This window comes from Macrobrachium rosenbergii, chromosome 37 (assembly GCF_040412425.1).
Source record: "Macrobrachium rosenbergii isolate ZJJX-2024 chromosome 37, ASM4041242v1, whole genome shotgun sequence".
NCBI lineage: Eukaryota > Metazoa > Arthropoda > Malacostraca > Decapoda > Palaemonidae > Macrobrachium > Macrobrachium rosenbergii.
This window is the reverse complement of record NC_089777.1, coordinates 1,907,429-1,919,483: the sequence shown is the minus strand read 5'-3', so window position 1 is coordinate 1,919,483 and position 12,055 is coordinate 1,907,429. Positions and strand designations below refer to the sequence as shown.

Genomic DNA, 12,055 nt, shown 5'->3' with positions numbered 1-12,055 from the left:
GAAGGGGAAGGGAACAGACAAGAGTGTTCTGGCTGCAAAAATGTGAGTCAGAGGTTTATTTCTATGAAGCACGTTCTCGTGTTCATTTCCATCATATCTCACGGTGCAGGGGTAAGTCGTTTGAAGGGTTGGCAATCCGCTCGCTGATGGGTAGGGAAGTTGGGTAAAATTCGCTGGTATGTTAGGCGGTAGGCGCCTGCCCCGCAAAAACCTCAGGTACGGAGTAATAAGGTTCCTACTTCTTTTGTGACTTGTGCGGTCGAATTGCTAACGCCCTGGACTCTCAGATGAAAGACTGGGCTTCGGTCCTGATGTGAGTCAGACATTTATTTCTGTGAAACACGTTCCCATGTGTTCATTTCACCCATATATATATATATATATATATATATATATATATATATATATATATATATATATATATATATATATATATATATATATATATATATATATATATATATATATATATATATATATATATATATATATATATATATATATATATATATATATATATATATATATATATATATGATATATATAATATAGCCTCGATGGCTCAGTGACAGAGCAGCTTAGACTTCATAGTGACTGCACCAACGAAAATCCGCAGCCGACTGATCAGAGAGGCGTCCTGATTCCTCGTCCGTCCCTGGATTATATCCCAACGGGATAGGTTTGACTTAAATCAAATGGGTGTTACAGACTAAATACACACAAAACAAAGCCACTACAACACCTTCTAAAAACATAACAAACATCCCACACGTCTCGAACTCTCGATTGAATCAACTTCTCGCTGTTGGGAAGAAATATATGTTGTGTCGTGTGTGATACATGTAACATACGTTACCGGGGTCTAAGCGATGTACATACAGGGCAGCCGATCGAGACTATATATCTACCCCAAAGCCAAATCAAAAGTCCTTCAAAGAAGGCATCGTATATGTATATATACAAAAATGGGAAAAAGCATATGGATGTTAAAATAAGAAGAAGAAGATATATATATATATATATATATATATATATATATATATATATATATACATCGATATGTTATAACTGCCATGTCAAAAGATATTTCCAAGTTACAGAAGCGTTGTAGATCAGCACAGCTATGACGGGCTCTAAGAGACATTCATAGCAAAATCACAGCAGGATTAACTGTTCGATACAAGAAAATCGTAATGGGGGTGGAGGATCATTAACATTGTTCAAGGCGCTAACCTTGGATTTGAAGATCATCTGGTGCCGTAGAAAGTTTTTTTTTTTTTTATTTCAGTGGCAATTAAAGCACAAAGCCCATCTTGAATAACGACGATTATTTCTGTACGAGCCTGATGGCGCACGCGACGTGCGCTGGAACCCGGCGATTCTGTCTCCCCTACCCTCCCGTTCCCAATCCCAGGGCAGACAAGCCAGTTTACAGAGGGTGGGTGGTTGTGTAATGTCTCCCTATCTGTCACCCAGGGAGGACAAACTACAGTAGATCCACTCGGATTTTATTATTTTCCTTTAATAGGTAGAGCTCCACAGAGAGAGAGAGAGAGAGAGAGAGAGAGAGAGAGAGAGAGAGAGAGAGAGAGAAACAAGATGATAGTCACTGCCACATTCAACCTCTGACTACTGAATCAAAGAGGAGCCCCACCTCTAGAAAAATGTCACAGTACCAGCCGTTTCACATTCGTGGCCCCACTGACTGATGGAACAGCAACAGAGAAACAAAGGCAAAATGAGATACTTCCTAAGGGAAGAAATGAGACAGATGAACTGAATTTGTGTCACCCCATCAACAGTTCTTAATGGCTGACGAAGGATGCTTCCTGAGGTGAAATTTGAGAGCCACTTACTTTTTTTTTTTTTTTTTCTTTTAATGCACCTAATTTTGCACCTCTCGCTTCGTTGCTCTAAATCATATGACTTTATCGAGGGAAAATTGAGATATGAAGTCCAAAGTAATTTTCCAAGTTATTGCAAAAAAGGCTGCAAATATAAAGCCCTGGTATAAATGTGGAAGATCTTTAAACGTTAATAACAGGTCTCATTCCTTTCAGCCAATGATTGATAGGTAACAGAGGACTGGCGACAGTGCTGAGGAAGGTGAAAAATGTCCGTGTGTGCAGCCCCTGAGTCCGGTATAACTTGGCTTTGGATGTGTCCTTATTTTGATGTTGGTCAATCTCATTGAAAGAACAGTACAAGATATCAATAGTTTTGGATGTCGTGAAGGAAAGTAGAGGGAAATCTTTTCAAAATGAACTGATGCCAACTAGTGCAATAACTGTCATAAATCTCTGATGTTTTCAAATCCGTTTGGCGACAACTGAATGAATGTGAAACGTTAGGAGAGATAAAATGGACAAAATATGAATATATACTTTTGGTAAAAATTGTTCGTGTTAGAAGTGAGACATCTTTTCACAATTCTTCTTGCTCAAATGGCATAAGGTTAGACTTTTCCTACATGCTTGACTTTTTAACGTCACTGTTCAGTAAAGGGACAAAACTTTCCTATTAAAAGACACTGATCCACAGAGATCCGCCTTTCCATTGTAAATAAAATACTCTTTGCAAATCAAAATGACACTTTTCTGAAGAACTGCTCGCTCATCCCAATCTTTTAGAACCCCGGAACTTAATCCAATCTATACATAGATCTGGCGATTGATCATGTGCTTTCACAAGTTCATCAGCTTTGCCTCTTCGATTCTATTATTTGTTTACTAAAAGTGGTAGGCAGATAAGAAAAAATACTCACGACTCATTCCTATTGTATCAGCTGAAAACTTTCCAGTTTCGTAAAGCGAATGTCTCAATTTAAAAGAAGCTAATGCACACACACACACACACACACACACACACACACATATATATATATATATATATATATATATATATATATATATATATATATATATATATATAGAAACTGGACTTGGTCCACACACATATATACATATATATATATATATATATATATATATATATATATATATATATATATATATACAGGTACACACACAAACGCAAGTATAACATGAGGGATATATTTTCAAATCAAAGATTATTAGCTTAGTCCTCTATAAGTATTTAAATGTTTGTGAAAGGGAAAAATGAGAATAAAAATAGCATATATATAAATGTCAAATTTTGTTCTTATATATATGTGTGTTGTATAAGATAAAACCTGTTATTGACTTTATGTATGTAATATTTTTTATTGCCAAGTGTAGAGTTGTGCCTTTGTTGGACCAAATATAACTAATTACTGTAAATACGATGTATAATTGTTGTGGTCAATAAAATATCTAATCTAATCTAATCTATGTATGTATTGTATGTATATTTATATACGTACATATGTATACACACGCACACACACTCACGTGGACCAAGTCCAGCTGCTAAAAGCATTATTGTCTTCGCCACAATTGAGGATGACGTAGCAGTTCTCCAGTCGTCAAATGTGATTAAAAAGACAGTGAGGTTGGCATTTTATCTGGAAATTGCACATCAAAAGAAAAAAAATGCTTTTTGGAAAGTTGTAGCAAAGTTTTTATGACAAACTGCCAGTCCCTGTTATAAAAGAGCCATATTTCTTTCAAAGAGAATTTCGAAGGGACAAGCACTAAGTGTTCACGTTTAGTCTCAGCTCAAATGCAAGTTTTTTTTTTTTATACAATAGTCGGGGACTGGGGGTTTGGGGTTAGGGTGAAGGGAGAACCAGGCCTAACCATAGTCCCAGCTTCCGAGAGCTGCATCAGAACTGCCTCTTAATGAGGGGAAATCGATGGAGTGCCCCATGCATGAATGTATGCAATAAACCCAAGTGTTGCAGAGCCAGGCTGAAAGTGAAATGAAAGTGGCTTTATCGATCATTGCTGGAAATAGAAGAGGGAGGTTACCACTGCTGTTTCTCGCAGCGAGTTTGGTTGGCTCATTGAAATCAAGCTGACCTTATGCTAGCTCTTGTCCAGGGGCGGACTGGAAATGATGTAAGGAGTGAAAAGGAGCAAGATGTCTAGTGTGGACCTCTAGATTCCGATGACGAGAGACTCCGCTACAAGGTAGAAAACTCAGGAAAGGCCTCGATGACAGCTCGAAACTGGCACTGATTAACGTTGGCTTTGTGTTTGGTCATGGTAAGAGTTCTTTATTGCTTTGTTTAAACCTCAGTATGAAAAATGAAATACGTTTATGAAATATCTTTTCTTGACTTTTTTAAATCTTGTAGAAATCTGTAATAATATATTCGTATTATCATATTGTTCAGAATTGTTCATTTGAAACGGTTCTTAAAAATAAGGAGTCAGAGAAATTGTAAGGCTATAAAGGTCAGATCCCATCTTTAGGAACTAAAATGCTACTGGTGACGTGTATATAGAACAAGTGTCGCTGCTTTCACAAAGCAAGAGAAACGATCAGGCTCGAGTGACAGTCCTTCTTCTGGACAACATTTTGCACAACCTTTACCCAGAGGTCTTTTTGGCCACCGAATGGAGGTCTGATGTAACGGGGGTCACATCTTGACGCCTCATTTCGGGATGGGTCGTAACTACGCAATTCTCAGACACCGGGACAACTCCAGGTATCAAGGCCAATTGAGTTTATATGGTATTATCATCATCTTATTGTTATCATTATGAAGTGTGTATTTTGTGGGGCACTCCCAAAGGCCACTTACTTGACTAGAAACCTTTCAGAGAACCGAACGTCAAGATGCACGCATATTGATAAGAGATGATGCGAGTAGAACAATATTAATCCAACGAACAGTATTAAGATGACATGAGCCATTTCGGCGGTTTACAGGAGTGGATTCGTATCATTATCATTGAGTCACGTCCTTTCCTTTCTGTGGTCGTGTATGCTTGACAATTTAATGGACTGGACAGGATAACGAATATCCTGTCTCACTTTCAAGAGAAAGCCAGAAAAATGGAAAAAGAAAGTGTCAACTGAATTGGGGCAGAGCTCGCCATTTAACTGCTTCTTCTTCTTCTTCTTGAAAGCGAATCATCTGGAGGCAGGCACACGCCCAAATTTTCGCTCACAAACGTCCATCTGTTGCTGCGGCGTTTCTCGACGTCAGGGGAAATATTGCCCACACAAGAACGAAGGCGAGACTGAGCAGTCTTTGGTGTCAGGCACAAAGGCGACGGAAAATAGACTGTTAACGTTACTCGTCAGCTTTCATTCGCCGTCAAGCTAGGAGATAATGAAACCGTTTGACGAGTACTCGAGAGTCAAAGTGAATGTTTGTCATGCAGAGGCATTGGGACAGGTGGTCGGAGGACGTTCTTTTCTTGCCAGGTGTGCAAGAGAGAGAGAGAGAGAGAGAGAGAGAGAGAGAGACCCACTCCGAATGAAGAGATAGCTTACAATGATGTATATAAATAAGCCATTCGTCTGATTAAAGATAAGAAGAGATTTGCTTTCACGCCCCCCTTAGATTAAGTTCCTCGGCATAATTTGGGTTATTTATCTTAGGACGCGTTATTCCTTAGTGGCAAAGTCAGAGGCAAAGTTCTCTGAAATAATAATAATAATAATAATAATAATAATAATAATAATAATAATAATAATAATAATAATAATAATAATTATTATTATTTTTATTATTATTATTATTATTATTATTATTATTATTATTATTATTATTATTATAATCAATTCTGAATTTTAGTTCATTGGCCCTTTTTGTGGGCTTGTTCTATAATAATAATAATAATAATAATAATAATAATAATAATAATAATAATAATAATATTAAAAATAAGGAAATGTTCCAATACATAAAAGTTCTTTTTAATTCCTATTTACTCAGTTTAAAGAGAGAGAGAGAGAGAGAGAGAGAGAGAGAGAGAGAGAGAGAGAGAGAGAGAGAGTAATTCTCTACTGTTTTACTAAATGTATTCCTGATTGCAGTAAGTGAGAATTAGATCGCGTGACGTCTGTGGGAAAACTGCTTTATATTATGTGGCTCGTGTGCGATGGGCAGATAACAAGATAAAAAAAAAAAAGGGGGTTGTATCTATTTGTAGGAAGACCAATTACTTCCCGCTATCACCCTCCGGCACTCAACGTCAGCGAAGAAAAAATGGCGTCTGCCGGCAAGAAGACGAAAAATGGAACTGAATCAAAACTAGAGAGAGAGAGAGAGAGAGAGAGAGAGAGAGAGAGAGAGAGAGAGAGAGAGAGATTGTGGCAAAATTTAAATCACGCTGACTGAACATAGCTTTAGTACATGTACTCAGGAGAGTAGATGTGGTACTGACGTCTAACGGTTGATGTGAGACTCCATTATCTTCGGAAATCGCAGACACAGCCCAGTGAGATTCGTAGTTACAAATCAGTCACCCCATAAGAGGAGCCATAGAGTTATGACGCGCTCAAGGAATACAAAATGTGACAGATGTATGCATAACGGAAGGATGATAATGTGGATGAGTCAGACCCACTGGGAAGAGATGCGGTTTTGAGCTGATAACGGGCTCTTTACGTATGATTATTGGTAACTTCATTCGACTGATCGGTAACTAGCACGCACAAAACTCCCACGTCGCGAGAGATCAGTATTAGCTCTTCTCTTTGCATTGCAAACTCAGTAAAGGAAATTCTCAAGTAATGGCAATAAGCGGCTTTCATGCTCAGTTATTTTCTCTCTCTCTCTCTGAGATTAAAGTGGTTTCTTAGTAAAGGCAATATTTGCAATTGCTAAAATAGGCCGTTTTTAGCGATTGGACTGTTCCGGCAAATGAATTCTATCGAATGGGAATTTTCAGACGCTTATATGAAAGAATTCAACGTGAGTGGAACATCGTTAGCCCGCAAGAGTTTAGTACCGCTAATTCACCTCTGCCTTGCTTGAGCTGTGAGCACCTGTTGCGCTAGACGGAGTTGCCAGACGCTCGATGACAGTTGATTGAATTTCATTTCTTGCTTTTCTGCGTCGGCAGACTTCGAGTCTTACACCACACTGTTATAATAAGCCTATGTATGGAAGCATACATATAAATGGAATACGATAGGTAATTGGAAATCTAGATTGGTTGTGGCTGTGGCGACGATGAACTGGAAAGGGAGTGACGTTGACGTTACTTTATTGCTGTGGGGTGGATGGATGACGGTGGAAACTTGGAAAGTGCCTCGGCCAAGTTACTGTTAGTTAAGTGCTAAGGGACTCTCCGAGAGCTCGTCGGGATCTGATGCCGTTCGGAAATGTGAAAGACTTCGTCAAGTTTTAACGATGTTACCCTGTGTTCCTCACATATTCAAGCGTATGACCATATAGCTCGGAGAATGACGTGTTTCCAATTCATGTGATTCTGAATGCTGTTGCGGGAAATCAACAGATATTGGCATTGTGTGAAAGTCAAAACGTGCGTGGAGAATTTCATTAGAAAAAAATATTTGTCCAAGTGAATTTCGACATCCGCGAATAGGCTCGTTTATTCGCCTGTTACAAGGGAAAAAATCGTGTTAGGAACCGAAAAACGAAAGTCTTTTTGTTTGTCATAAACCTTTCAATCAGCAAGTTAATGAGTGGAACAATTCAAGTCTCTTGGCTACAGCAAAGTGGGGCATAGCTCAGTCATGCCTTCCCGCCGAGTACAACAGTACCAAGCAGGTGGACCTTTGGTTGGACTGACAGCGAGGCCCCTCTCTGTTCCCGCGCCCTTTCACGAATCAAAGGGCAAGTTTCCCCAGCAACGAAACCACACGAGAGTTCTTGACACAGCCATGGGCACTTTAGCAGAAGGGACTGTCGTCAGAGAGCAGTTGAATCGCATCCCCAGTGGTGTCCATCAAACTCTACTGGAGGAGGGGACCGAGTCTTCTAACCGCCACTTGATTAGGCATCGCTCGCGATCGTCGATGTCGACAGCAACCCCCGGTAGCAGGGAGGCCGAGAACCTGTGGCAACGAAGCTCCTCTCCCGAACACCTTCGTCAGCACAGTAGGCATTCTTCACCCTCAGAGGTTGGCGATTCCGGCGTGAGTTCTGAGCACGACACACCCCCTCCCATTTCCAAAAATGCAGTTCGATGCCAACCTTTGCGTCACCGTAATTCATCCGATTCAGACAGCGAGAGCAATCTTTCCAACGACTCATTACCTGACGCCTTCCACTCGAAGAAAACCAGCAGCCATTTATTGTCGAGGAGTGCTCTGAGGTCATCGGCCTCACGCCCTTCCTCAGGCGGCCTTTCGTTTCCGTCCGCCGGCAGCAAAGGAAATTTGCCCGAAGCTCTGCTGAACGAGATTCGAGAGAAATGGACGGAACTGCAACAGAGAAGGGCCCAGCAAGGTCGTCCAGGGGATGCTGTGTTAAGCAGGGCGGGCAGCCAAGCTCAGTGGTCATCCAGCCGCCATCCCCACCGTCGGTCGTGTCCTGCGAGTCCCACCTTGTCGCGCTCCTCTTCCTCCAACTTCCCCTCTTCTCTGTCACTCTTCGAGGAGGAAGTTGATCTCGCAGCTCGATCATCGCCCGTGTTTTTTGAGAACTGGCGACAACACCCCCCTCCCCAAATGGCTCCAGTGCGCATGGACGATGCTCGATCGCTTTTCGAGTGTCGCGACGACGAAGCCGGCCAGAGCTTCGCAGGCCTAAGGGATATCTTTTCGCCCCAGCAGGAGTCGACGATCAAGAGCTACAAGGGAACTGTCAGAGGAGTCAAGAACCGCGTGCGCGCGGGCATTGCTACTTTCACATCAGACCAGCGCATCTTGAAAGTAAGTTATTTCAAGATTGGAGATTTTTCTTCCGTTATGCAGTTAGTAAGTAGTTCGTGAAATCTTGCTCGAGATGATAGATGCCTTGTTTTGACATCAATCGTTCACCCGCATACCCACAATACGCAATGGCTCGCACATAGTATTGTATAAGTAGGCTGTCTGAGATTTCGGTGCCAGTGAAAGGTAACAACTTCTTTCAACTGTTTGGGAACTGCGTCTGATCGATCTGTTATTTGCCGAATTTGTGTCTTGGGCATAGGTTGAACACCATGTTTTTTTTTTATTTATTTTACTCATAATTTCCTTTCTTAGGTGTGTTGTATTTGTTTTTTGTTTTTTTGGCTATGGGAACTCTGTCCTGTGGGTTTGTTAATCAGGCCTGTCCCCCAAACAATAATGACAATAAACTTAAGGCATATTTAAATATAGTGCATACTGAGACAATTTTTATAACACGAGCCTTAGTCGGTCATCGCAAGACTCTCTCTCTCTCTCTCTCTCTCTCTCTCTGTGGTAAAAACTTATATTTCGAGGTTATTCAAGTGAATTTGTCACCACCTTTGTTAACATTAAACATCGTCATCATCGATAAAATTTGTGAGGAATGTTTCAAGGAATTTCTGTCAGAAGAGAGACTCCCGTGTATTGCACTGCTCAGATCTCCCACCCACGCCCCTTGCAGATACGCTCGCCTGAATTCAACCAAACGCTGTGCTTGCTTTCTTTTATGCTGAGCGACATATAGAAGAATTCATTGTTGGAAAAGGAAAAACGTAGATTTTTGTGTTCATAGCGACTTAACTAGTGACATTAGCCAGTGGTCTCGTTTGAATGTATCTCTGTATTATCTGACGTGACCAGGTTTAGATGTCCTTGAACAAAGTAATGTCACAATTCATGAGCGTCGGCCTCTTGTATAGCGCTGTCAAGAGACATACTCGGTGCCTTCCGTCTTACAGACATCACATCACGTGCAGGGAGGGAACCGCGGAGAAACTGAGGTTTAGAAGCTTAAAATAAGACCTTTCAAAACATTTTTCTTGAACTGCCTTGTTGCTCGCTCTTTGAAATACAAAACATCCCTTGACGAACTGTTATTTTGAAAGCTGACGATAATTTCTGACCATACACGGCGACACTTTTTTTTTTGTTATAGAAAAGGAGACTGGGGTTTAAATAAGCTTCACTTAATTGTTTCCAACAAGCAATTGCTGTTTCCTTTTATCCTTTAAGATTAATCAGACAGTTTTCATAAGCTCACGATGATTCAAAAGTAATTGTTCCTAGAAGTGCAAAAATCTCAAGGTATAGTTTAAAAGAAAGATAAAATTTCCTACTCGCGTATATGCTGGGTTTCCCAAACAAGACAGATTTTAATCACGTTCTCACACTGTAATAAAGTAACAACATTGCTAACTTAAGTACCAGCATTTCCAGAAGAGAGAGAGAGAGAGAGAGAGAGAGAGAGAGAGAGAGAGAGAGAGAGAGAGGGGTGGGGGCTGACTTTCTAGTTCCCTTGAGAGCACAGGAAGGCAGTGTAACCGCCCATCAGCCCGTGAAAACCGAACATTTGCCTCCTGGTGGGTGCTGAAGTTCTGTAGGCGAAAGAAGGTTGGGTCCTAGGGTTCAGATTCGGCAAAGGAAGTCCTCAAAAGATGCAGTGGACAGAACTTCGCCCGGGGGAGGAGACGGGTGCAAGATCCGCTTAGATTCTACTTGTTCAAGATCCTAGTACATGTTGGTGCAGGTAACGTTGGCTGACGGTTAACGGTTTATTGCCGTTTTCGTTTTGGGTCATCCGATTAAGGGTCGTTTAAGAACAGGTTGAGTGGCTGAACGGATCTGCCTATACCTGCGCGTTTAAGTGACTTGGGTATCTTTTAGAAAGAAAATATTCCTCGCTAACTACATGTGTGGTTAACATGCGTTATCTCTGTATCATCCGCACATTTTCGAATAACGCCAAGGAAATCCCTGGTTGGCTCAACATGTGACAGGATTTACCCACAGAGAAGAAAGGAAAATAGGCCAAAGAAACAGATTTTGGTTATGTATATACAGTATATATATATATATATATATATATATATATATATATATATATATATATATATATATATATATATATATATATATATATATATATATATATATATATATATATATATATATATATATATATATATATATATATATAAATTTTTCAATACAACGAGAAAATAAATGTCAGCGTTTTTAATAATACAGTTCCTGTTGAAAGGCACATTTTCAACAGGTCTAGGTAACATGACTTGCTGAAGCATAATTGCGCTTAAGGTTCCCCACAAAAAAGTCTTACTTGGATATAGGCTGGAGAGAGAGAGAGAGAGAGAGAGAGAGAGAGAGAGAGAGAATGTGCATCTTCGTTTCATATATATATATATATATATATATATATATATATATATATATATATATATATATATATATATATATATATACATATATATAAAGAGGAGAATCACTGATGAAGGTTAATTTCACCTTCGTCATTATCGCGATCAGACGGAAGGATTTGAGAACTTCTCCATTTGTGATGAGACCTTCTCCTGCAAAGGAAGTTCAGTGAGGGTGGAGGCTGGACAGGTGTCCCTCTTTGCCCAGAATTTCGTCGATCTTTCAGTCTTTCTTCTCTTCATGAAAGTTGAGCCGTGGGGTCAACTGCTCGTGCGGAGGTTCTTCGTGTCGCTTTATGTAAATTTGATTATTATCGTTCATAATACCTTTTGGGCGGTCACATCGTTTTCTTGAATTAAATGCATACGCTTATATGCTTGCATACTTGCAGCCACAATGTTATAAGAAAGTTGGAGCTGAATATATATATATATATATATATATATATATATATATATATATATATATGTATATATATATTAATATATATATACATATACTGTATATATATATATATATATATATATATATATATATATATATATATATATATATATATATATATGTGTGTGTATAATATATATATGTAAATATAAACATTTAATATATATTTAATATATATATATATATATATATATATATATATATATATATATATATATATATATATATATATATATGTGTGTGTGTGTATGTATAAACGTATATATAATTATAAATGTAACAGCATTTAAATGGAATTCGCTGTAACTTTAGAATAACGTACACCAAAGGGAATTGCATGTGATAAGTGCTCCTTTGGGCGTAAGTTTCTTCAAAAGGTATAGTGAAATCTACAGTATATCAATGGTTTATGTCTCTCTCTCTCTCTCTC

The 12,055-nt window shown here is 39.2% G+C and overlaps 1 protein-coding gene across 1 annotated transcript in view; it reads left to right on the top strand.

Moving 5' to 3' along the window:
• The first annotated feature begins 6,941 nt into the window (after positions 1–6,941).
• Positions 6,942–12,055, top strand: part of LOC136825248 (uncharacterized) — a 75,489-nt gene continuing 70,375 nt past the window's right edge. Inside the window, exon 1 of the mRNA XM_067081287.1 lies at positions 6,942–8,742. Coding sequence (XP_066937388.1) covers positions 7,603–8,742 — 1,140 coding nt within the window. The 5' untranslated portion in view covers positions 6,942–7,602. The remainder of the gene's footprint in view (positions 8,743–12,055) is intronic.